Source organism: Taudactylus pleione, unplaced genomic scaffold, assembly GCF_031769625.1.
Source record: "Taudactylus pleione unplaced genomic scaffold, aTauple2 ptg000179l, whole genome shotgun sequence".
Taxonomy (NCBI): domain Eukaryota; kingdom Metazoa; phylum Chordata; class Amphibia; order Anura; family Myobatrachidae; genus Taudactylus; species Taudactylus pleione.
The window spans coordinates 11,693,888-11,721,701 of record NW_028284581.1 but is presented as its reverse complement, the minus strand read 5'-3'; the positions used below and the strand labels follow the sequence as shown (position 1 = coordinate 11,721,701).

Here is a 27,814-nt window from a genome sequence, read left to right as displayed (position 1 = left end):
GATGCTAAAATTTGAATTTGCACGGCATATTGACTGACAGGACGGACCCCTTGTCTCAGTGTCATGATGTTTGATGATGCTGATACAGTACGCCCAGGTTTGTCGAAAATCCTCCTGAAGGATGACACAAAGCCTGCGTAATTATCCAGCAGCGGATCTGAGCGCTCCCAGAGTAGGGAAGCCCATTCCAAGGCCTGGCCGGATAACAGAGAGACTATATAAGCCACTTTAGTTCTTGCAGTTAGAAAGTTGTCAGGCTGCAGGGTAAAATGTATGTCACACTGATTTAGGAATCCTCGGCAGAGTTTAGGATTGCCGTCAAATTTATTTGGTAAAGGAAGACGTAAGCGGGGAGATGATCAGCCTCCTGTATTCCCAGACGCTGATGCGGATGTAGATGCTGGTACTTCAGGGGTAGAAAAGGAAGTTTGCAAACTATCCTTTCGCTTGGACATCTCTTGCAGAAATTGAGCCATCTGATGCTGCATGTTTTCCAGATTTTCTAAACGACCAGAAATGCACCTGAATAAATCCACTCCTGACTCCTGATCCGTGGCCGGCTCCATGGGGCCAGTGCAAACTGTGATGTTCTGGGTTGTTTGTGGACCCGGGGTGGTAGCAGGAGCGATCACAGAAGCAGATTTAAAAATAAAACTAGAATTTTTAATAAGTGCTTGAGTAGACATATAATGGCAGTAAATAAAAGTCCAGGAATATATAATGTGCACAAGAGTTCTGTGGTGGGAGTAAAAGGGTTAATGTCCAAGTAGAAACAATTAGAGCTGTCCAGGTGTGCAGGTAGTGAAACTGAAAATAATCAAGCCAGGTTTGCAGGTAGTGAACTGAAAATAAACAAGCCAGGTATACAGGTAGTGAACTGAAGCGCAGGATGTCAGCAGGCTCAGGCACTCAGGTATGGGCAAGGGTGATGGAGGAAGCGGGGTAGTCCAGTGGGATCTAGGAGCTGACAGGCAGACTGGCAGACAGCGAATTCACAGGAACAGGAAAGCACAGAGAACTCCCTCTCAGCTAGGCTGAGATACACGTTGCACTGGCAAAGAATCAAGGCACTGACCCTTCCTAAATACCCCATGCCGTGCTGTTACTGGCCGGAGGGAACATGTGACTCACCAGGATTGGCCAGCCGCATCACATGGCCAGAAGGCAAGATGGCGGCGCCCATGCCAAACGGAACGGAGACGCCGCCAGGCCTCACCAGCGCAGAGTGACAACAGGGCCGCACAACAACGCGCGCAGCCAAAGCCCCCCGCCAGACACCAGCTCCGCCACCAGACAGCCCGCGCCACAACGACCTCACAGGTAACACCCGCCTAGCGCCATGCTGAAATACCCTGGCCGTGACAAGATGGCAGTGGCTGGTTCACACACTGCGATGCATGCGCAGAACACAACAATCAGCCGATTGCATGTGTAATCGCAGTTGCGATCCTTGCTGAGGCCCTTTGCCCCCTCCCATCTCAGTAATAATACTTACCCTCCTCCATTCCTGGTGCTATTACTGGTGTGTGCACAGCATATGCACTGAAAGTAGGGGTGCGCGCCTTGCACGCTAGGTCATGCTTGTTGCACAGGGCCTACAGCGTTGAGCATGAAGACACTTCAGGGGGTGGGGTGTCTCTCCAGAGTTCTCCAGGAGCCAGAATGGGCTGCTTGCTTCACTGGCATTGGGCGGGCGGCTTGTGCGGCATGGCAGTTAATACAGCTCCCCCCATCCCCCGCCCCCGAAAGTGACGGTTCAGGTGCTCAGCTGGGACAAGATAGGTGCCGGCTCTTCAGCAGTGGGAGCTGTCGCTTCCCCTGCAACTTCCCTGCCTACACAACTGAGCGCACACCAAGGCGCACTTGAAAGATGTCTCTGCAACTTGTTTCGCTCTGCAGAGCAGATGTTTGGTGGGTTCCTAGACTCCTCCAATTTCCTGAGCATTTTTGAAAAGTTTATGCTCCTGAGACCTCAGATGAACAACACACAGCTACACAAATAAATAAACATTAGACACGATGTTCATACTTTTTATATCTGTTTTCTCCCCATATTTTCTCACTATTGTTTTTTTTTTTAATAGGGAGCGATGTGCTGAGCCAGTATGAATTGGACTTTCATTATTTAGAGCCAAAATGGTAAGATATAGAGGAATGCATGTGTATAGTCCTATAGTTCAGTGTTAATCATGGTTATATTTAGAATTATTCTGGTCTAGGCTATACAACTAAATACATCATAAAATACTAACTTTCTGCCCCACATGCAATTCCCTTACTATAACACCAACTCCACCATTGTTTTTACTACAATATTACAATATAGCATAAATTATAATGAAAGTAAAATGAAAACAACAAAAATTTATCAAATTCAACTTTAAAAAGTGTCTGAACTGCACTTTTTAAAGTTGAAAAGTGCAGCCCCACCCCTCCCCGGTGCACCACATGTACCTGGTATGATAATTTGGGGCGTGTTGATAAATACAGTTGATGCATAAAGTACATAGTAATTTAAAGTAAATTTCTAACTGCTTATGTATAATTTTTTTCTACTGTATGTGATGTCAATAACTGATTTAGCCCTTTTCCTGTAGGATTGCTTGTAGAAACAGTACACATAGTAGCCGAAAGAAAGTGAGCGTTGCTTTATATAGGAGGATAGGATCGGATGTCAGGTCTGATTGCTATCCTGTACCTAAGAGTATTATATAATAAGTACAGACAAACACGAGCAAACATAATAAATAAATAGGAATAGATAAATAAATCCAGATTTGAATATGCATGTTTTCCTCATTCATTTTTTTAAGACATATCTATTTTACTTTTATGAGTACTCACTCTTTTTGCTTTTATTGTAGGTATATACCAGTGAAGGACCTTGTTAACATATATGAGGAGTACTATAATGGAACCGTCATAGAAGAGAGTGTAATTATTGACTGCACTTATATACTCTTTCTTCAACTGTGAGTGGAAACATGACGACAACAATCACAAAGACATACACATGTAACACTATGATAATGATGTCTACTTCTCTTTCTTAGGTATGGTGAACATTTTGCTGTCTCACTGGTAAATATGTATTTTCTTTATACAAATGTTATATTTTGATATTCAAATTGTATAGTACAATTTTGGTGGTGGTGTGAATATTACTTTTTGGTTTTGTTAGCTTTACCCCACTTATGCTAGAAAATCACCCTTCCTGGTGGAGAGATTCCATGAGTATTTTCTCGGTGGTGTTGATGACATGGCATTTTGGTCAACAAACATATTTCAGTTAACAAGCTTCATGCTGGAAAACGGCACCAGGTAAGTTATACAGGGTTAATTTTAGCATCTTCAACTTGTAGTGGATAAAGGGACTGATTCAGACTTGGGAATAGAGTGAGATATCTCTCTCAACTGTGAACTGAACAAACCATATTGCAATGCAAGGGGTGTAAATACATACATTTTTTTTACATGTGGGGTAAATACTGGCTGCTTTTGCATGTAGCCCACAAATACTGCACAGCTTTATTATTACTATACAATTTAGATGTCAGTTTGGACACCTCCCTCCCAAATCTAAATCTCTCTGCACATTTTAAATCAGCCCCACCTGCAGTGCAGCATGGTTTCACCAAGATGATCAGTTGAGATAGAAATCTCTCTCTATTCCCAAGTCTAAATCAGGCCCAAAGTCAGATACATTAGCAGTACAGTAATAGCTAACTAATTGTTGAAAAATAAGGCATGGGAGACTCCAATGTGTCTTATTGTTATTCCAAATTAGCTGATGTTGGATCTCTTCTATGAACAGTTTGTTCCATGTCATTACTGAAATGTTTTATTTCCTGTAGAACTGGTGACACCGCATTATTTTCAATGTGCTATTGGTTTCCTGGAACAATTGTGGGGCCGTTATAATCTATTTTCCTGATGGTTACACTGCTGATTTGTTTGGATGTTCTAGATGTAACAATGTTGAGATATTATGTGACATTAAAATGTTGTTCTACTTATACAGTATAAGTGGATCCAGTGTCTCTCATAAAAACACATCTCATACTGTTACATTACAGCATTTATCCGTCATATCCTGGTCATACTATCAATATGAAACAGTAGAAATCACCATTTATATGACAAAATAAAGTTTCAGCAATTTTCCAGTTTGCACTGTTTTTCTGTTTTAAGTATTATGCTACCACAATTCACAGTTTGCAGTATGTAAGTTATTTGCTGCTTTTAAAGTAAAGTTTGTACGTTCTTATAAACCTCTTTCACACCACGGTTTTACTCAAGTTTCAGTTGCGTGTCATGCAACCAGTTCCATTAGCCCTTTGTATCCATAGGCTCAGGGGCGTAACTAGACCTAGGGGGGCCCCATGGCAAAATTTTCACCGCCTCCCCCCTCCCAAGGTCTGTGGCCCCGGCTCGGTCCACACTTTCCCCTCCCCCCGCCGGCACCCTCCTCACTCCCCTCTTCTTGACTTACCTGCTCCGTGGTCATGCTGCGCAGGCCAGGCACACTCTCCCGGTCGGCTCCATCTCTCTCTCCTCACTGACTGATGCTGGGAGGAGGCGACCATGCCTCCTCCCGGTATCATTCAATGAGGAGGGCCAGAGGTCGAGCCGACTGGGAGGACGCAACCACGGAGGGATGGCCGGAACCACGGAGCAGGCCACAGGTAAGTCGGGGAAGGGAGTGAGGAGGCTGCGGGGGTGTGCGGGGCCTGGCACGTTAGGTCCGGGCCCCACAGCAGCTGCACCCCCTACACCTACGGTAGTTACGCCTATGCATAGGATGTTTCTAATCACATATTAGATACTATTTGAACGTTATCTGAATGGTGGACCACTCTCAATACACACTACTGGGCCTGATTCTGAGTTGCATGCTGAGTAAATACTGTCAGTTTTTACATGCAGCCCGCAAATGTTGGACAGCTTTAGTTTTATATTGCAATTTAGATTTGAATTTGGACACATCCATCCTAAATCTAAATCTCTCTGCACATTTAAGTCTGTCCCACCTGCAATGTAGCATGGTTTTGAATCTGAATTGGAAAGAAAGCAAAATAAAAAGCAACTTTGCACGTACAGAAACCATGTTGCATTGCAAGGGCTGTAAATACATTTAGGGGGTAATCCAATTAGCCACCGGGTTAATGATATTACTCCCTTATTGTTTTTGCATGCAGGGTAAATATTGGCTGCTTTTGTATGTAGCAAACAAATGCTGGACAGCCTGCATAGGCCTAGCCGCCTCCGTTACCTACTAGGAACGCACACTAAAATTCACAGACCATGCACCTGAGTCTGTGCTGCGTCTCTGTGCGGAGACAATCGGAACGAAAGTGCTGTGCGCCTCAGACCCATACACGGCCTTAAAACATCAGCCGTTCGTGTGCGCCATCGATACTGCGTCCCTCTGAATCAGGCCCTAAACTAGGGAAGAGTTTGTTCTACAATTCATATCAGGTTGGTATATTGCAGTGTGTTGATGTTCTGAGGACAGATATAATGATTGGGAAGTGCATGGGACCCTGTAATGTACATATATAGAAGTGAGCACAATTATGTACATAAAAAGTCCACCTAGGCTCGATTGTTGTCAATAGCCTATATTGGATTTAGGAAGTCAACTGTGGGAAAAGTAAAAACTGGGGAATTGATTAATATACAGTAAGGATCTAATAATCCACTTTTGTTTATGTTTCAGTGATTGCTACATGCCTGAAAATCCTATCTTCCTACAGTGCAATGCACAGACAAGAGACATCAATGTGTGAGCAGAGCCATTCACGTATAAAAACATCTACAGTGTTTTTAAGTATATATGTATTTATCAGCTAGAGACTTAGCGAGATTGGCAAAGTTTTATTCTGAAGTGCAGTGACTTATTATAGATAGAAAATAGCCAAGAGCTGCAGTCAAAACACAATAATTTAGGAGAAAGTAATCCCCTTCAGTCCTCCATCACAGTAGTGAGGGGAGATCTTCTGCTGCAAAGTTAAACTGGGTACACACTTAATGATGGGTTAGGGTTAGGCTAGGGGAAGAGAGGTTAGGGTTAGGCACCACCGGGGGGAGGTTAGGGTTAGACACCCCCCTGGGAGGGTTAGGTTTAGGGTGCGGAGAGGGGGGTTAGGGTTAGGCACCACGGGGGGGATTTAGGGTTAGGCACCACCACCGGAGTGTTAGGATTAGGCACCCCCAAGGGAGGGTTAGGGTTGGGGGGGAGAAGGAAAGGTTAACGATACTTACCAGCCGGCATCGGGATTTTCTTCTGTCGGGCTTCCAGTGTCGGGATTTGAACTGGCGGCTTTTAAGCTGTCGGTTGTTCTTACCCAACCTGAGCACTACAGTTTAGGGACTTCTAGTAAAGAAAAACTGGGACTGTCCAGGGCCTAATAACATCGGTGTGTTGCTTTTTCACCATAATGATATATTTTATTCTTGTAGTAACATTTAGATTACTATCTTATAGTCCAGGAAAAATACGCTTGCAGACGAATGAATTCCACAGAGACTTTAATTTATCAATCATGAGATCAGTTGGAGCAGATACGATCTCATCAGAGTCTGGAGTCTACTTCCAAGTGAATAAATGGGCAGAGGTACACCTCATTCATATCTGTGTGCTACTTAGGAATAATACACTGATACATTTGCTTAACAGATCAGTACATTTATAATGTAAGTCGAATGAATATGAAAAGGCATCAGAAAATTTCATTTTTTTGAAAACTACATCCAACTATAAATTGATTCTGAAATGCTCCTTGTATTGTTGTTCAGTGGGCTCAGGGCCGGAACAGAGCTCTATGCTGTCCCTAAACCCGTGTGATAATGATGTCACATCTAGAAGGCAGGATTATTGACTTTGAGTAGTACAGCACTCCCTGGGTTGCTCTGGGCAGCTCCACAGGCTGCAGGGTGCTTGCCCGGAGTGTCCCATGGATTCTCCAGGAGTTTCTGCAGTAATGTTACTGGCTGCAGGGTGCTGTTCCAGGCACCATGCAAGCTACATAAAGCTTCCATAGGTCAGCGATAGTACCACCCCCAGGGCCCCGTGCAATGTGTAAGAGCACCACTCACACTCACACAGCCCTAGTTACCAGGGCCGTTTTACTGTATGGGCACACTGTTCAGCTGCCCAGGTCCCCACGATTCCAGGGGCCCATTCTGACCACTACAATACCGACTTTGTACTGGCAAACAGGGCTGCACTGACTTGTTCCGGGTTCTGGCCTGGCAAAGCCCTCCCTCATCTGATCTCTATAGCAGTGCTGCGGGGACAGACTCCCGAAGCGCTGCTGAAGTGACAGACTGACAGGCGGCTCTTCCTTGGTTCTCTGCATCGACACTGATGTGATGACGTCAGCACCATTGTAGAGAAGGACGAGGAGTCACCACATTCTGACAACCTTGCAGGTAAGAGAAGAAAGCGGAGCTGGGGCTGTGGCTTGCAGCAATTTTATTAAGGTGAACAGTTAACAGGGAGAATTGGGAGCCACCCTGTATACTACAGTATATGCAGCATACTTTGTATCACTGAATGGTACTCCTATTTGCAGGGGCGGACTGGGTCGGAAAACCAGCCCGGGAAATTTATGGAAGCAGCCCTAATGGGGGTGTGGTCTGTCAAAGGGGAAGGGCGAAGCTGTGGATAATGTGGGTGGAGCTACAGCGGGGATGGGGCTTCAATTGGTGCGTAAACAAATTTGTTTTAAAAAAAATTGTCAAAGTTTGGGCTGTGTGGGGTGGGTATTATGAATCGAGGGGTCGGAGGCACACATGGGTGTGGGGTGGTCATGGGTACACATGGGTAGGGGGTTAGAGGCACACAGGGGTATTGTATAATAATGAGATTATGTGACAGGGGCATACAGAACAGGTTCCCCTGGCATGTCCTCTCACTCTGCCAGGGCAGCCAGGAGGGGGCTCTCACTATTCACCCCCCTGCATCACTTCAGAGAAGGCAGGGGTACCTCCAGATGCCGGGACATTACAAGTCCCAGCACACTCTGATTTGCCAATGCTGGCACCTCCACAGCAGCTGGGAAACGTTGCCTGACCCTGGGTTGTGGGCAGGACCGGCACTAGGCTGTGCTGCGCCCAGCGCCATCCTGTGTTGCCCCCCCTTCCCTCCTCCGCTCCCTTCCCCTGAGCTCACATATGTCCTATAGCGCCAGGGGGGAGGGTGGGCGTTTTCTGCGCCCTCCGGAAGCAGTAGCGCTCCAGGCGACAGACTGGCTTGCCCGTGCCTGGAGCCGCTACTGGTTGTGGGGACAAGAGCAGTACCCAGTATCACTCACATCACTTGGGAGATGATCCCCAAGGACATCCTCATCCTGCGCGTCAGGTCTGTCTCAGCCGGCTCTCCTCTCATGATGACAGATCCTTCATGGGCCACTCTGCTTGTTATGACAGGCACCAACGCACTGCCTGTCTTGCAAGTGTAATACTCCTATCAGAGGAGGATAGTGTGTAACAGAGGTTGATAGATGTAGCAGAGAGGATAGTGTGTAACAGATCGTGATAGATATAGCAGAGAAGGATAGTTGTGTAGCAGAGTAGGATAGTGTGTAGCAGAGCCTGATAGCTGTAGGAGAACAGGACAAAGCTGAGTTAAGTGTATTGTCATCAATGGTCCTGAGCAGAAGGCTTACATATAAAGGGCTGTGCAGACCAGATCGTCTCCGTGTGTAGTGAGATCGGCAGCTCTGCTCGGTGATCCCTGACACTTCCTGTTACAGCATGTGCTAGCTTTGCAAGCTGTTGTATCCCGGAGCATGCTAGGGAATGCAGTTTCCAAGTCACAGACTAGCACTACAGGAATTGGACAGAACACTACAACTCCCATGAGGCACCGTTCATATGCAGAGCCAGGCATGCAGCAACGTACTGTAGACACGAAGTGGTAAGGTAATAATAGATATTAATGCTAATGAGGACATCCCTCCAACGCTGCCGGAGCTGGCGACTGTTCAGAGCTTCCTGTTTGCGTTCTACAGCTGAACGCAAATCCAGGAAGCTTTGCAGCCGGCCCTGCTACTTTATGAATCAGTCAGCTGCAGGGTGAGCCGGCCCTGAAGAGGGGAGAATGGGACCGGCCCAGCGGGAACTCTCCCGCTTTCCCGGCGGCCCAATCCGCCACTGCCTATTTGGTACATGAAACGGTGGGGAGAGTTTGTGTTGTAAGATTTATATAAACTCTCCCCAACAGTTCATGTACCATACAAGAGCATCATTCAATGATACAAAGTATGCTATATATACTGTAGTATACAGGGGAGCCCCGAATTGTCAGAGCTGTGGGGAGCTGGATCCTTTACTGAGGCCTCATGTTACATATCCCTGGATATATAATGGTAGCAGTAACCCAGGAACTGGCAGCCCTCACACATCTCAGCCCTCACTCAGTATCTCACAATGAGATATTTCTATGAAATTTTTGTTTTTCAAGGCTTATAATGTTCAAACGTTTCTGTTGATTAATCCTTGCTTGACATCACGTTTTTTTATGTTTAAACATTGATTTTGTTGAAAGTACCAATAAATCTAAAGGTTTAATTTTACTGACCGTTTTCATTTTTACTCCCGTGAATGTGTGGGTAGGGTCCCCAGTGCATTGCTTTGCCCAGGACCTGTTAGTTACGGGCCTGAGTGGGCTTTCTAATAGTCTACAGCCATGGCCAAAAGTTATGAGAATGACACAAGTATTGGTTCTCACAAAGTCTGCTGCTTCAGTGTTTTTAGACCTTTTTGTCATATGTTACTATGGTATACTGAAGTAAAATTCCAAGCATTTCATAAGTGTCAAAGGCTTTTATTGACAATTACATTAAGTTTATGTAAAGAGTCAATATTTACAGTGTTGACCCTTCTTTTTCAAGGCCTCTGCAATTCGCCCTGGCATGCTGTCAATCAACTTCTGGGCCACATACTGACTAATGGCCATCCATTCTTGCCTAATCAATGCTTGGAGTTTGTCAGAATTTGTGGGTTTTTGTTTGTCCATCCGCCTCTTGAGGATTGACCACAAGTTCTCAATTAAGGTCTGGGGAGTTTCCTGGCAATGGAACCAAAATTTCAATAGTTATCACTTTTGCCTTACGACAAGGTGCTCCATCATGCTGGAAAAGGCATTTTTCATCACCACACTGTTCTTGGATGTGTTCTTAGGCAAAATTGCGAGTGAGCCCACTCCCTTGGCTGAGAAGCAACCCCACACATAAATGGTCACATGATGCTTTACTGTTGGCATGACACAGGAATGATAGTAGCGCTCACCTTTCCTTCTCCGGACAAGCGTTTTTCCAGATTCCCCAAACAATCTGAAGGGGATTCATCAGAGAAATTAATTTTACCCCAGTCCTCAGCAGTCCAATCCCTGTACCTTTTGCAGAATATCAGTCTGTTCCTGATGTTTTTCCTGGAGAGAAGTGGTTTCTTTGCTGCCCTTCTTGACACCAAGCCATCATCCACAAGTCTTCGCCTCACTGTGCGTGAAGATGCACTCACACCTGCCTGCTGCCATTCCTGAGCAAGCTCTGCACTGCTGGTGCCCCGATTCTGCAGCTGAATCAACTTTAGGAGACCATCCTGGTGCTTGCTGGAAGTTCTTGGGCGCCCTGAACCTCTCTCCTTGAAGTTCTTGATGATCCAATAAAGGTTGATTTAGGTGCAATCTTACTAGCAGTAATATTATTGCCTGTGAAGCCTTTTTTTTTGCAAAGCAATGATGGCTGCATGTGTTTCTTTTCCTTACAGGTAACCATGGTTAACAGAGGAAGAACAATGATTTCAAGCTCCACCCTCCTTTTAAAGCTTCCAGTCTGTTATTCTAACTCAATCAGCATGACAGAGTGATCTCCTGCCATGTCCTCGTCAACACTCACACCTGTGTTAGCGAGAGATTCACTGACATGATGTCAGCTGGTCCTTTTGTGGCAGAGCTGAAATGCAGTGGAAATGTTGTTTTTTTGGATTAAGTTCATTGTCATGGCAAAAAAGGGAAATTGCAATTCATCTGATCACTCTTCATGACATTCTGGAGTATATGCAAATTGCCATCATACAAACTGAAGCAGCAGACTTTGTGAAAACCAATACTTGTGTCATTCTCAAAACTTTTGGCCATGGCTGTAATATGCATATGTGAATGCTTTCCCTATGTCCAAAAACCTGTTCTAAATGTTGTGTCTTAAGCTGTGAAAAGTTTATTATAATTTAGCTTATTTAATTGTGACATTTGTTATAATTTATTTTACATAAAGCAATTTGGATTTTAAGTTAGTTTATTTTTTAAAGATGTATATCAGTTTAATTAGATTGATTAATTAAAAGTTAATACGTTTGATATTACTTATGAGGAAGAAAAATTCTACAGGTTGTAAAAAAGACAGTTGAACAAGTTGTAATTATCACGAAACAAAATAAAGCATGAAAAGAAGGGAAACCACCAATGTACATGTGCTCTGATAAGGGATGAAATGTAGAGTAATATCCATTCATAACTGGGCCGATGTGGAGTTGGATTTACGCCAGTTTGTGTAGAATAAAATATGCAATTGGTTCTGTGTATGCCCAGAGAACATGTTGGGGGGATGGACATTCTAAAGTAGGGGGGGGCAATAAGGGGCCCCCCAGCTGTTGAAGAACTATGCATCCCAGCATGCACTGCTACAGTTTTACTATTTGGCCATGATAAAATTGTTGCAAGGCATGCTGGGGTTTGTAGTGAAACAACAGCTGGAGGGACGCTTATTGCCCACCCCTGGTCTAAACACCAGTATTCATCGTACGTCTGCAAATTTGTCTGTAAATGTGCTCAAACTCAGCATCAGGCCCTATGTAAGTCAGGCAGCACATGTAATAAACATGAATACTATTTGACATCATCTCAACATTACAGACATCCATGCAGCTGATAGCCAATGCCACTCGTACTGTGAATATGAAGAAAATGTTTAATTCACAGAACTCCAACCACATTTCTAATCCTTCAGCCACCTACTTTGTGAGGTCACCATATTCTAGACTTGGATGGTAAGTACATGAGTGCCTGAGAAACAAATGACAATTTAATTACTTACTAAAGTAGCAGAGGCGTATCTACAATGGGTGCATGGTGTGCAGTGCACATGGGCCCCTGGGTCAAGGGGGGCCACACCACACACCCTGCACTCATATAGTGTTATACTTACCTGTCCATAGTCTGAGAGCAGCAAAAATGACTAGGAAAATGGAGGCGGCCATTTTCCCGGAGACCCACGCATGAGCAGTAGATTCTGACATCAAGCCATAATCTACTGCACCATCAGAGAGGAGGGGGCCCTCACTGAGTCTACACACTGGTCCTTTCCTCTCTTACAATGCCCCTGTAAAGTAGAGTGTAACCCAGTCATGAAATCAATACACCTATATGTGTTTATCCTGATTTTTTTTGTTAACTATTGGACATCATTTGTTTAACATTTTCATGTACTGTATTAACCCATTTAAAAATTACCTGTTTCCAAACAAGAAAAAGTGTAGCAAAATGAAAGTACATTACAGTGATATTATATAATACTTGTATTCGTGACCACTCAGGACCTCAGTGCCCATGTTTAATTACACGGATGCCCATGGTTTGATTATATAGACCATCAAACATACTGCCCAGCATTTAGGAATGGAAACATAATGCTGATGGCTGGAGTAGAGCTAAGACCAGGCATTGTTAATGAAAACTTGTGATAAGCTAGCGGAAAGTTATGGGATTGTGGAGGTGGTAGAGTGTGGGTGTGACACAAAAATACTTAGAAAATAATGACAAAAATAGAACAAGCTGAGTGTATGCAAAAATGAACAAGTACGGGTAAATCAGAGTCATACACTACTCAGTACATCTCCACTTATGGCTGAAGGGCATAACTCGGTAACAACAGGGCATTAGCACCTAAGCAAAGTTGTATATACGCAGAGATCTGTCTGATATCATACGGATCTCTTGAACCAAGTAAAGAAATAGTGCAAGTACATGCTAATAAAGATGATGGCTATTTACACACACGTTTGGATATGGTTGGTGCAGTTGCATAAATGCATACATCTTGGCATACTGACAAATGTACGTGTTTAGTTTGGAGCAGGCAGTGTGAGTGCAATTGCTGACAATTTTAGTGCAACTCATTAGTCCTTGAGAATCTATCAAATACATTTTTTTTATACGTATGCACCTATTTAAAATCAATATGCGCCTGTCTATCAGAAAATGATATACTGACATTTCCTACTACACAGGGCCATCACCACCGCGGATCTGAACCACGACGGTTGGGATGATTTGATTGTGGGAGCCCCAGGTTTCAGCACTTTGGGTCATGTCCAAGTGGGCTGTGTGTACATTGTCTACGGTAACGAATCAGGTCTTCCTTCTGCCAACATGGACTTAAACAGTGATGCTGATGTCTTATTGAGAGGCTTTGAGGTGATAACTTGTATGCTTAGTTTATTATATTTTGCAGTTAATAATATGAAAATATTAATGAAACAATAAACGAGTTAAGTGGTGCCAGGATGTGATAACACAATTTAGATGGAGCAGTTTTCATGCTTCATGAATAAGCTCTGGCAATATTTTATATTTTAATGACAATATCTCCAAAATATGAAACATTTTACATGGTAAAATTGTATTATTATTATTACTTTTGTCTTTTATATCTTCATGGCTTGTCACTGTTATGCAACTAGTTTGCTGTATTACAGTATATGTAGTTGATGAAGTTGCATGCACAGTAACTCAGAGACTCAGCCGCGTGTACTGAATGTTTGGGCCTGATTCCAAGATAGAGGCAATGTCAATGTTGGACGTAGTGGAGCAGTTTTTTGCTACTGCGCAAGTGCCATAGCCGCATTGTACACATGTGGCAATGGATTAGAGATGGCAGACGCAGTGAGGATTTATTCGCAAAGCAAGTGACAGGCAGAAGTTTGGGGGTGGTTACGGTGGGGGGTGTTGGGACCGTTTTCTTGCCGTGTCCTAATGAGCCTCTGCAAATTGTACACAGCTGCAGAGGCCTTGGAGTCTTAAGGTGGGTACACACTGCACAGATATATCTGTAGATGCAGGTGTGGCTTCCGCTGCATGTGTACAGACGATCAGCTGATTGCCCGTATATGTCTGCAGTTATATCTGTCCATTGGCCGTGCAGCACAGCAAGCCCTATATGTCTGTGAACGATGTTGTTAGCAGACATATCGCTGGTACACACTGGCCAATGGGCACCAGATATATTGGCCGATCAATTGATCAGCCAATATATCTGTCAGTGTGTACCCAGCTTTAGGTGAGATGGACATTCTGAGAAACCATAGGGTTGCTCAGATGTTCTATGTGCGACCGATATTTCCCCTTTTGTACATAGGTGGCAGAAGTGAGACATCATCTACGTCATTAACATATTTTGCACAAGTCTAATATGTCCGAAATCGCAGTTGCGAATGTAACTGCCTCCACCTCTGAATCAGGCCCTGTATTACTAGGAGATACTCCTAACTGCTGTACATGGCTCTTGTAGACACACAGGGGCTGATTCTGGAACTCTGATGACAGTTGCGGCATCTATCATAAAATTAGAGGACACTACTTCCTACTTGCAGAGGCATAGAATCTCGCATTAGCATAAGGTAGTGAATCAGGTTAGCGTGACTACCCGCAAATACAGACACTTTAAGTCTGACTTAGAATGAGACCCATATTGCTGATGAAAGTAAAATTGGTGCAAATAACTATAAAATGAATAGCAGAAAAAAATAGTGAATTTTATCACAAATGTGTCCTAATTACTACAAATTGCCATCATCAGTGTGTTTTTACATCTGCCCTATAACAGGTACAAAATATAATCCTCAAACAAGCATAAAGGCTGGGCCACATGATGCCAATTGTGTAAACACCATTACAGTACTGTCTATGTTAGAAGGCGTCTTCCTGGCGCAGTCAGGCATAAGTGTCATATGTATGCAGGCCTGTAATCACACACATGCGTATGCGTGCGATCGTTTTCTGAGCACAATCATACAATATACAGTACATTATGTTGTATTACTGAAGCTGCACCAGCCCTATATACTGTATTTTGATTTTTGGTTTTATTCTGCAGCCCTCTGGCAGATTTGGCTCTTCAGTAGCTGTGTTAGACTTCAATGCCGATGGACAACTAGATCTGGCTGTAGGAGCTCCATCTGCAGGGTCCAGTCAACTTACATATACAGTAAGTATACGGAGCTATTGCTGACCAGTATAAATACATTGTATTCAGGTTTTCATCACAGCACTAAAAATAAAGCCTGCAATAAAATTAACTAGATATTAAGGATTTGAACCACTGACTACCTATTTCCTAAGCTGGATAATTGTACTGCACATCTTCTGTTATAAACCTGTGGGTTTAACTTATCACAAAATAAAGCTAACAGTCCCAGCAGTGGTGTAATAAACCATATTGGCAGTGATTTTATTATGGTTTGTAATTAAAGTAGATAAATTCACCACTCACATATTTTGCCATACGTAATACTTTGGATAACAGGTATTTACTTATGTGTGAAGACATTTAGTAAAGTGTGGAGTGAAATCAACTTATAACCCTTCTATTTAAACTTTAATAATTGTAAAGAAATTTGAAGTTTTCTTAATCCCCATGGGGAATAATTTATCCATGGACCAGAGTTTGGCTGACATCCACCCAAGAGGACTGAACTGAGGAGCTAATGATGAATAGAGAATTATTGGAATCAAAATCACATCCATCTTTGCATCTATATCTGACTACACCAAATTATAAGGAGGAAAAAAATCTATGGGAACAGATGGACAATAGTGATAGCCCTTTACGAAGGCAGAAGTGAGAGCAACATGTAAGAGAGTAATGTAGGAAGTGCTACCATTTCTAAATACCATTATTTATTGTACTGGTGGATTCAGTAATATGAAAATATTTATATATTGTAGAGTGCATGCTATAATCATTAAAATGTTTATTTTATTCTCAGGTTTCAGAATGGTAAAGCACATACTTCAGTATAGGTGTATGCTATCCACAGTAATGGAAATATGATATGTGACCATTATAAAATCAAGGCCGGACTGCCCATCTGGCACTTTTGGCAAATGCCAGAAGGGCCAATGGCCAGATCGGCCAGTCCGGTATCAAACCCTGGCCGAGCAGCTCTATATCCCTGCGCTCTGCTCAATCGGGGATACTGAAAGACGAAAGACGGGGCGTGATGTGAGGCCAGGCCCCCGTGATTCGTGCCTCACCCCTTGAGCGGAGCCATGCCCCTTTTGCGGGCACACGCACAAGGGGGACTGCCAGGGATGCCCAGTCAGTTCATGTATAAAATAGTCAGAATGTAATTTTGTGACTTTGATGATTTTATATGTACTGTATATTATACTTTGCATATTTTATACTGATGTGGTTACATGAACACTGCTTGATCTCTAGGGTGCTGTATATGTATATTATGGATCAAAGGGACAAGGTTTCTCCTCTGAACCAAATGTCACCATACAATGCATGGTGAGTAATCTTTTATCCTCCCCTTATTGTAACACTTTGTAAACATCCGCAGTCTATTACATGGGAAATATTGCCACAAAGGTAAAATAATTATTCTGGAAACCATAATATTGTATTTATTGTGTGCTTTGCAGTACACATATTGTAATTTGGGATGGACCCTCCTGGCTGCTGATGTGAATGGTGACAAGAAAAAGGACCTTGTCATTGGCTCTCCATATGCTCCAGGTGGAGGAAAACAGAGGGGCTTGGTGGTTGCATTTTTCTCAAGTAGTACAAGAGCGACAAAAGGTGATGTGTGAAATATTACATTAAATTAAATAATAAATATTTAATTCTAGGTGTAGTGTGAAATATTACATTACATGAAATAATGAATATTGGTTATACCTTGTATCCATTGTGTGTATGGGTGATGTTAGTAAAGTGTAGAAGGGGATCAATGTGACTGAAGAATGGTCAGTTTATAGCAGGGGCATTCAACCTTCGGCCCTCCAGCTGCTGTGGAACTTCATACCCCAGCATGCCCTGCCAGTTTTGCTATTAGGGCATGCTAAAACTGTGACAGGGCATGCTGGGATGTGTAGTTCCACAGCAGCTGGAGGGCCTTATGCAATACAAAATTAAAACTCTTTGGACAAATTATGCAACACAGAATGTACAGTATATAACAAACCATAACAATAGTTAATCTAAAATATTAATATTATTTAATTAGAGAATTATTGCAGATGCCTAAACTCACCCTAGCATGGCTATGGTAACCTACTTTAGAAAGTTTGATTCAGCAAGGATCGCAGGCAGCTTTGCAATGCGATCCTCGTAATAATGCAAATGCAGCAGGAGGTGTATGACACCCCTGCTGCATTTGTGATCCCAGCACTGCAACTGAGGTCACAGGCTGGTATCACCATCGCGACCATCGGTGGTCGATGGTCACGATTAGGGATGAGCGGTTTGGATTCTGTGGAATCTGAACCGCTCCAAACATCGGGGATCCGAGACCACCCGAACGCTGTTCAGGTGTTCCCCGTCTGACTCGGATCCTCACGAGGATCCGAACGTCATCCTCCTGACGTTGGATCCTCGCAAGAGAATTCGACGCCAGGGCTCCACAAGTGTAGGGCAGACCGCAGTGTCTGCCCTAAACAGTAACAAACACACAGCCGCCAGCGGCAGCTGTGTGTTTGTTATAGCAGCCAATGAGAGTCAGACAGACTCTCATTGGCTGCTGTGTCCACGGAGGGAGCCGGCTGGAGCTCACTCACATGAGCTCCGCCTTCTGGCTTCCCCTGCTGCGGACAGCAGGAGAGGACGGTAGCGGTCGCGGAAAGAGCGGGGATTCAGGTACGTTTTTTTTTTCCTCTTTGTGTGTGTGTGTAAGGGGCCATTACTGGGGGCACAGTATAGGGGAGGCCGCTACTGGGGGCGTGGTATAGGGGGGGCCGCTACTGGGGGCAATGCAGCATAAGGGGGACTACGAAGGGGGTAATGCAGCATAGAGGGGACTACTAAGGGGGCAATGCAGCATAGGGGGGGACTACTACTGGGGGCAATGCAGCATAAGGGGGACTACTACTGGATGCAATGCAGCATAAGAGGCACTACTAAGGGGGCAATGCAGCATAAGGGGGACTACTAAGGGGGCAATGCAGCATAAGGGGGACTACTACTGGGGGCAATACAGCATAAGGGGGACTACTACTCGGGGCAATGAAGCATAAGGGGGACTGCTAAGGGGGCAATGCAGCATAAGGGGGACTACTACTGAGGGCAATGCAGCATAAGGGGAACTACTAAGGGGGCAATGCAGAATAAAGAGGACTGCTAAGGGGGCAATGCAGCATAAGGGGGACTACTAAGGGGCAAATGCAGCAAAAGGGGGACTACTAAGTGGGCAATGCAGCATAAGGGGGACTACTAAGGGGGCAATGCAGCATAAGGGGGACTACTAAGGGGGCAATGCACATAAGGAGGATTACTACTGGTGGCATTGCAGCATAAGGTCGACTACTACTGGGGGCAATGTAGCATAGGGGGGACTGCTACTGGGGGCACTGCATATGGGGACCACTACTGGGGGCCCTGTATATGGGGCACTACTGGGGGCACTGCTGTGAGGTGTTCTAAATTGACTGGAAATGACTGGAAATTAATGTTATTGAGGTTAATAATACCCCTTTCAGACATCTCGAGATTCCCGGGAATTTGGCCTGCCTCAGCCAAATTCTCAGGTAGCCAAGTCTGTCTGAAAGGTACCTACCCGGGAACACGTTCCCGGGTAGCCGCCCCTGCAATCGACCAGGGTTTTTCCCGGGAAATTACCCTGCCTCTGTCTGAATGGTGCTACCAGGGAATTTACTACTCCCGGGCAGCACCAAGCAGCTTCTACATGGAGTTGGCAGCACAGAGCGTCCTATAGGACGCTCAGCGCTGCTGCTTTGAGCTGACAGCGCCCTATAGGATGCTCAGCGCTGCTGCTCTGAGTTGGCAGCGCAGAGCGTCCTATAGGACGCTCAGCGCTGCCGCTCACCACCCGTCCACACTCCCGCTGGACCACCACTACTGCCCCTATTTCCCGGGCATAGCATCGGGTGACGGGGTGAGATGTTGGCTCGCTGGGGGTTCTGCCTGTCCCGGCCACTGTAGAGGTGAGAGGCGGGGAGGGCTGGGTGGGACGCTGCTGCTGACGCAAATATGGATGGGCGACTGCTCTTCGTGCACCTGTACCCGGCCTGTCCGGCCCTGGCACCTCGGCCGCTGCTCTGCTCTTCTCTGTACCCGTGATCAGTGCCAGGCAGGAGACTTGTGTCCAGGGGCAGCCCAGCCAGAGGCCTGGAGATGGGGGCGAGCTGCCAGGGACCCATGGGAGGTAGTTTGGGGACATGTTGGGCAGTGATTCAAATTATGTGCACCCCCACATACACAGCATGCCAGTCACAGGGGGCACATTGTTGTGTGTGATCAGGGCCTGGCACCACTCACATCAGCTCCACCTCATCTTTGTGTCCAGCAGTTGCCATGTAATCTAAAAAACCCTGCTCTTGTCTGAAAGGGGTCTACCTGGGAATTTCCCGGGTAGACGTTGTAGTGTGAAAGGGGGGTCTCTACCAAATACCCAGGAATTTGCAGAGGAGAAATTCCTGGGTCTGAGCAGGAAATTTCCCGTGTCGTATGTCTGAAAGGGGTATAACACTCTAGGAACAAAAAAAAAAATTATGTGATTTTAGCTTTTGTCTGTCAATTTTTGTAAAAAAAATCCAAATCCAAAGCCATTCACTGCACGTTTGGCAAATCCAAATCCAAAGCCGGACGACGAATCAGAGCCAAATCCAAAGCCAGTCACGGCACGTTTGGCAAATCCGAATTCAAAGCCGGACGACGAATCAGAGCCAAATCCAAATCCAGCAAAAATGGTCTGGCGCACATCCCTAGTCACGATGCTGTACAGGCTGGCCGGCTTGCAAGCCTAGCAGACAGTGTACGTCCACGCAGTCCCTAGGCTGGCCTCTCCCCGAAAATGGGGCGGACACGGACAAGGGGCCGGCCGCCCCCACCCCAGCACTGCCCCTTAAATGGCTCTGCCTGTCAATCAGGCTGAGGCACCCAAGGGCTTGGGTGCGTCTTATCAGGACCCATTCTGCACACTCGCTGAATCGGGCCCACAGTCTCTTGATTCAATCAAGAGCCAACAAAGGTGGCAACTCTTGCACAAATGTGCTGTGCGCTCGTTTTCTCTATTGGGAGGAGCACATTCAAGCAGGAGACAGTACCTGCTTTATCTACTTTCTTTCTGGAGTTTGCAATACATCTACGGTGTGATGTGAATCAATATTCGCTATACAATTTTTTTCAAACTATTGTAATGATCATGACAGCACATTTGTTCACATAAGGGATCATGTAGACTTGAACATAAATACAATTTTCCACTGTGCATACACACCAAAAATTCTTACACGTCTCAGTGGTGACTGAGATGCATCTTATGACTTAGGAAGTCAGAACAGAGGATGGAGAGGGTGTATTAGCACAGTCAATGTACAGTACAGTAAAGGCCAGTTTGTGCACAATGCTGACCTTAAACAGTAATGTGCCTATGAGAAGGTGGATCACCGGTGGGTGCTCGAGCCTTGATGATGACAGTCGGTGACTGCTATGGACTGACCGAGGCCCTAATTCAGAGCCTGACGCTCTGACAGAGCGCTCTCTCTGAATCAGGGCCGGCCTTCTTAATTTTTAGAGCGGCCTCCTGGCCGCTCGTATTGCTGTGGGTGACCACCCACAGCTATAGCGAGCGGCCAGGAAGATGGTCGCGATGGTCAAGACCATCGTGACCATCGGGCTTGCGTCAAGACCCTTGTGGTAGGGTCTCGTTGCCGCAAGCCCTGGAGTGCTTTCGGCACTATCAGAGCCGAAGGCACTCCCACTGACATCACTTGTGATGTGAGTGGGGTGGCCCCAGACGGTAGGCGTTCCCATGGAAACGCCTCCATCTGGGCAGCCACGCCCCCGGCCCACCCACCAAAGCGGGCATGCTGTCACTCAACATCGACAGCACGCCCCCTTAGGTACGAGACCCATAGTGACGGCTTGCCCGTCGCTATCCGGGTCTCGCACATGCGCACGACGGAGCCGGGTCCGTCGTGCGCATGCGCACTGGGCCAACATCAACCCGCTTGTGAGCACTCAGCGCTCGCGAGCGGGTCTGAATCAGGCCCTGAGTGCGTCTGAATCCTACCCCTGATACAATAGCTATTGTAGTGCAATTTACTTGCATTAGAACTTTGATATTTGCAATTGTCCCCAGCAAGAATGCAAATTATAATCTTACAAATGGGAAGGCAACGGATGCTCATTCTTACTTAAAATTAATTTGTACTTTTATTTTGTATTTGCATCCAATTGCCTTTTACATGGCAAATAAACTTTATTATTTATTAATATCTCAGTCCAGACATGTACTACTGTATATGGTCTATGAACAGCTTGTGGTGGTCTGGGTGCTGGCAACCACAGAGGTGTGCCGGGGCAGCGGTTATAGTTTTCTCCCCAATGTTTGCAGTAGAGTCTGCAACAGTCTATGCAGAATTGATGGGTGTGCCAGCAGGACAGCCCTAATTCCTGTGTACAACTGCCTGCATGCTGCCTATATGAGTGACAACATGCAGCCACTCTGTTACCAGAGTAACAGAGTGCGCAGCTCTTTCTGTGCATAATGCACATGCCATGCCCCCTGACAGCTGGTACTCCATCCAACATGAACTATGCAGAGGGTATACGTTCAGGAAGCCGGCGAACGGAATGCCGACCGCCGGCTTCCAGACATTGTTATCCCGACTAGGGACGAATGACAGGCGTCTAAATCTAGACGCCTGTCATTTGACCGATGTCGGGAGACCAGCGCCCCGCATCCCGATCAAGCGGATGTCGGGCGCCGCAGCAGACAGCCGCAGGGGGCGGAGGGTTAGGTTTAGGGCTCCCGGAAGGGACTTAGGGTTAGGCACCCCCCAGGAGGTTAGGGTTAGGCTAATGGGAGGGAGGGTTAGGGTTAGGCACCCCCAGGGGGAGGTTAGGGTTAGGCACCCCCCGGGGGAGTTAGGCTTAGGCGGCGGGGAAGGGGGGTTAGGTTTAGGCACTTAGAGGGGGGAATAGGGTTAGGCACAGGGGGGAGGGTTAGGGTTAGGCACCCTAAAGGAGGGTTAGGGTTAGGGGGTAGATTAGGTTAGTGAATACTTACCTAGGGACGATAGGGATTTCTTACTCTGTCGGCCAGGCGCTGTCAGGATTTGAACCTCCGGCCAAGGGTCCAGCGGTAATTCATACCGATTCCATGCAGATATACTACTTTTCCTCTTCTCGAGTAGAGCAGGCACATAGCCTACCCTTATAAGCTGCATGTATTTTGCAATATATCCAGCTCTGCAAGTTTAACAGAAAACTGCTTTTTGGGAGGCCCCATTTGCGATTTAGATGCAAATTCCATGCATCGCAGCATGGGTACTGTCAGGGCCGCACTGGGACTAAAAATAGGCCGTCGCATTTAAAGCACACAGGCCCACCTTGCACCAACATCTGGCTCCTGGCATAGATTCCTTCCCTTACTATTCCTGACACTTCCTACTTCTTAGTCTATGCTCTTAAAAATATAATTAATATTAGAACAACATACAAGTGTACAACATTCTCTAGGCGGGATGCATGATGCATCGCACTCGCAATGCGATGCATTCCGCCAGTCATCGCATGCATGCCGGCATTGGTAATGCCGGTATGCATGAAGATCCCCGCAAAGGACCGCTCTGTCGGTAAGAGCGGCCCTTTGCGATGGAGGGACTTCTGGGTCTAAGACCCAGAAACTCCTTTGGCGTCCTTCTGTGCATGACGTGGGGAGTGCTGGGAGGGATCCGATTGGATCCCTCTCACAGCACTCTGCGGAAAGAAGCCCATAGGATTCTATGGGTAACGCCGACAGGAAGATGGCGTTACCCATCGCAACTAGGTCCGGGAGTGCATTACATTCCGGGCTTAGTGCATATGAGAAATGTTCACTGTAGGAATTTTTTTAGGGCAGGGGTGCTGAAAACAGAGGATGATACATCTGTGCACACCAAAGCAGAGCCGTAACTACACATATTGGTGCCCCGTGTACATAAAGAGCATTGGTGCCACCATCCATAAGTGAAGCAAGAAGAGCGTGCAATGAACAAAAACAGGTGTGGTCTCACTGGGAAGGGGTGTGACCACACAATAGTACCCCCAATTCAAATTATGCCACACAGTAGTGCCCCTTCATCACATCACACCACACAGTAGTGTCCTTTATTCACATTACATCACAAAGTAGTGTCCCTAATTCACATTAAACCACACAGAGCTCATTAACGTTATGCCACACAGTAGTTGTGCCCTTATAACACATTATACCACACACTGCAATGCCCCTTATAATACATTATGCCACACAGCATAGCCCCTTAAAACATTATGCCACACACAGTGATGTCCTTTATAACATTATGCCACACACAGTAATGCCCTATATAACATTATGCCACACAGTAATGCCCCTTATAACATTATGCCATAGAGTAAGTCCCCTTATAACATTATGCCACAAAGTAACGCCTCCTTACACATTATGCCCATAGTCCCTAGAAGCCAGTGTTATGCGTATGTGTGGCGCCACCGCTACCTCTGGGCTGTTCCTGGCATCTGCAATATCTATTACGTAGGCGTTGGGACCCGGCTGACCGAGACAGCAGCAGCAGACCCCCTTATGCAAGAGAGTAGGAGCCACTGCTGTTTATATGCATTTAATAGCATCATACACAGGGGTAGAATATACAACTAAATTCAAAATACACGGTATACAGACAAGTTCACAAAGTAAAATATAAACATAATTACCAGAGCCGTAACTAGACATTTTGGTGCCCTGTGCGAGAAAGAGCATGGGTGCCCCCCTCCCCCCAAGTAGGTGGACACAAACGAGAGAGAGGCTATATCATTAAGCTTGAAAGTGACATTGTGGTTGGTGTATTTTTCTACAGGCACGTTATTTGTAGAAGAGACAGAATGGAGTATGGCTGGTGAGCAGGATTATGCCTGGTTTGGTTACTCCCTACATAGTTATAAACAAAAGTCTGAAACAGTGCTAGTGATTGGGAGTCCCACCTGGAGCAGATGCAAAAGGTACTTCCCCAATGTATTTTCTGCAAAATATAAGCTTTGAGTGCTGATTGGACAGTTTGTGTAAATTGCAGGACTGTTGGGTACTCACATAGATTACGCTTTTGTAAATTTCCCAGACAATACATAATGACCAATGTTTCATAAAGTAGCACTAAAAAAAATGGTTGTCTGAGACAACTACATTTTTTTGTCCTACATTATGAAACATTGGTCATTATGTAGTACATGAATCATTATTATATAATAATATAATATTTCTTTCCTGCAGACATGACTGTGAGGAATCACAGAGCATAGGAAAAGTATATGGAATCTACTCATCAAGTAAAAACATATCATTCATGATATATGGACATGCAGTAAGTTTCTGTAATATCAGACTCTTGTGATGGTGATAAGAGATCTAGGGGTAGACAAAAAAGTGCGGGTTTTTAGAAGTGGAGATGTTGCCCACAGCAACCAATCAGATTCTACTTAACATTTATCTAGCACCTTCTAGAAGATAATAGCTATAATCTGATTGGGCAATTGTTGCTATGGACAACATCTCCACTTCTAAAAACCTGCACGACAGTAAATATACCACCTAGTCTACCTTGGTAAACTCAATATATGCTGCCTATTGATTTAGTAAGTTCTTCAAAAACGTTGCTTATGATAATGTATTACATTCTCATTTCTAGTTAAAAAACAATGCTCTGCTGGAGCCAGATTCTATGATGAAATCATTCTACTGTCAATCATGTCTAATTCAGTAATCACCTCTTTTCCATACATATTAAATAAGACTCATAATCATTTGTGATATAAAAATAAAGACACATCATTGAATTCTGATGGATGAGACAGTGTATTAGCCACAGCTTTAAAAATTAACTTTGTGGAACATTTATGTAAACTTTAAATTGAATAACAATGAAAGCTTATGCTAGGCATACACTATACAATTATCTATCAGATATCTGTCCAATCTGGCTGGTTGAAATGAATAGACCTCTAAATAAGAAAGTATTGGTGGTAGTAATAATAAGAGGAAAAGAGCGTTTAAGATATTAAAACGAAAAGAGACTATTTATACAGTTATCTATTTGAAATACTTGTCCCACTAATTTTTAGTGTAGTGCAATGCATTCATGCAATTTTGTGAAACAAAAAGTTGACCCTTTTAAAATGTTGTGATTTCTAGCAACAATATTACTGCGATTTGCGCAAAATTGTGAATAAGACCTTCCTTAGCAACATCTGTAACCTTGTAAACAAACTTCACTGACTGTGACCATGGCTACAAATAATACTATGGAAAGTCACTTATGCTGGGTACACACTGGCCGATATACATGTGTGTGTTGGCCAGTGTGTACAGATGATATGTCTGTGAACATCGTTCACAGACATATCGCATCGGTAGTGCAGCAAGGCCGATGCCCAAATATCTGCAGATACAGGGTGTTTCACTCACTATTGGCCCCAACATTTTGTTAAGTAATTGATGTAATTTAGTGAAATGTAACACAGACATACCTTGGTCCATGAGAAACATCAGGAAGTCATAGTAAGTGTTGAAAGCCATCACCATTAGCATCCAGGCCAGCTGTACACACATGTGCTAAGTGACAGCCAGCTGTTCTCCACCCTAGTCAGCAGCCCACTGTAAAATTAAAATATGGAAGCCACACCAACTACCAGTGAGGATGGCAATGAGGATGGCAGTTGGTGTGGTTCCCCTATTTGAATTTTGGACTGTGCTGCAGCCGCACCTCTGGAGCCGCCACCGCTTGTCAGTAGGTATTCCTGCTTCTGACAGTGGTGTTGTGTACTGAACCTTTATCGAATCGGTTTTCAAGTATGTATGAACAATATACTGTATATGTGTTGTTCAGCTGTGTACCGGTTCATATCGGACCATAACACACAGGCATGAGGTGGGGCTCAAATTTCACAAAATTATGTCAATTACTTAAAAATTGTAAGAAAAACTTTGGGGCCAATAGGGAGTGAAACCCCTGTATATTGGTGCATTGTGCTGTGTGTATGACCGTACACTTACTGCAATGTCCGCCCGGTGACTGACAGCTCAACTGGGCGGGCACATGTACTTGTAAATGCCCGCCCAGTTGTGACGTGTCAGTCAGTCAAGACAGTCGGGCCAACAATTAGTAAGTGTTTGTGCACTTACCAATCTTCAGATAGGTTAGCTGATCGGTCGGACGGCCGATCCGTCGTCCAAGTGTGTACCCAGATTAATTCAACTTGTGTGTCAAATGTCAGCAACAGAGTTTTCAACATAATTTCCTAAGTCTTAAGTCATGGATGAAGAGTTATAGTTATAGAAATGAGAGGAGTTTAATTAGGAAACCACATTTTTAACTCTCAATCATAAATGCCTGTCTTGTCACTAGGCAAAGCCAAATTAAGCCAGTGACATTACTGGTCAGGGCCGTAACTAGGATGGTGCGACCTTGGACCTGTCAATTTTCCTGTTCATTATCATTCACACTTGTAGTTTCCTCTTCTTTTATCCCCAGCATCTCCTGGCCTCCCCTATCTCTTCCCTGGCCCTTCCCCATGAGGCCATGGCCCTTTATCAGGTGCACTATCTTATGGTCCTGTTTAAAAAATGGGGAGGGAGGTGGCACCAATGCTCTCTCTAAAATATTCTCTAACAATAGTGTCAGGAGCGGTGTATCAGAAACTGGCAGAATAGACAATTGTAAACGACAAAAGGTTTAAATTATTTATGTTTTTATTCACCATGTTTACCAATATGAATAGACAAAGTAATTGTTTAATATGTTGCAGGAGCAGAGCAAGATGGGCTCATCATTTGCAAGTGGGACAATATCTGTGAATGGAGGGAGAAAACAAGTGCTGCTGATAGGTGCACCCACACAGAGTAGGTCATTCATTTTAGTAATAGATTTGAATAAAATGACTGGTACTAGTGTTTGTGTAAAACTAAAACTGTGACCTGCACTTAGGGCCTGATTCAGAGATGGACGCAGAGACGATATTTACGCAGTTGAACAATGTTTTGCTACTACACATGCATGAAAAGTCAAGACAACCCGTTCTGCACATGCAGGAACCAATGTATGCGATACACTTTATGATTGCGTACGGTATCGCTAACACTTGATAAGAGGTTCACAATTTCTGGACATATAAGAGTGGAGACTGGGAGATGACCTAAAGTGATCGCAAAAAGGGGCAGTTTCATAGACGTGTTATAGGAGTGTCAGGGGCGTGTCATGGAATGCTACTGCTTACCCAATCGCAAATCTACAGCTTCAGAGGTTATGTTTAGTTGGATTAGAGGAGAGTAGCTAGAGTAGAGCCTAGACTACCAAATGTCGATGGTGCGACCGATGTTGCGTTGACTATGGTGTGTGTACTAACTCCGTCGCAGTGCACAGATCACAGAGTCTGAAAGTGAGCGTCTCAGCGCTCGTATACTCCAACGCACCATGGAGATTAATGGAAGACTGAGATTAGCATTTGCATATTCCCACAAGTGCTATTGCGAAAACGACTATGGCTGC

The 27,814-nt window shown here is 44.9% G+C and overlaps 1 protein-coding gene across 2 annotated transcripts in view; it reads left to right on the top strand.

Annotated features, from left to right (window-relative positions):
- The window catches only part of GPLD1 (glycosylphosphatidylinositol specific phospholipase D1), an 85,536-nt gene that overhangs the window by 42,065 nt on the left and 15,657 nt on the right, over window positions 1–27,814 (top strand). Inside the window, exons 7-20 of one of the 2 annotated variants that reach the window (XM_088475961.1) lie at window positions 2,085–2,139; window positions 2,865–2,972; window positions 3,054–3,081; window positions 3,182–3,321; window positions 5,720–5,785; window positions 6,488–6,617; window positions 11,921–12,054; window positions 13,294–13,480; window positions 15,159–15,269; window positions 16,506–16,580; window positions 16,715–16,871; window positions 24,134–24,275; window positions 24,544–24,634; window positions 27,075–27,168. In XM_088475961.1, the coding sequence (XP_088332087.1) occupies window positions 2,085–2,139; window positions 2,865–2,972; window positions 3,054–3,081; window positions 3,182–3,321; window positions 5,720–5,785; window positions 6,488–6,617; window positions 11,921–12,054; window positions 13,294–13,480; window positions 15,159–15,269; window positions 16,506–16,580; window positions 16,715–16,871; window positions 24,134–24,275; window positions 24,544–24,634; window positions 27,075–27,168 (1,518 nt within the window). Of the gene's footprint in view, window positions 1–2,084; window positions 2,140–2,864; window positions 2,973–3,053; window positions 3,082–3,181; window positions 3,322–5,719; window positions 5,786–6,472; window positions 6,618–11,920; window positions 12,055–13,293; window positions 13,481–15,158; window positions 15,270–16,505; window positions 16,581–16,714; window positions 16,872–24,133; window positions 24,276–24,543; window positions 24,635–27,074; window positions 27,169–27,814 lie in introns of both variants that reach the window. The other variant, XM_088475959.1, reaches the window with a different exon arrangement.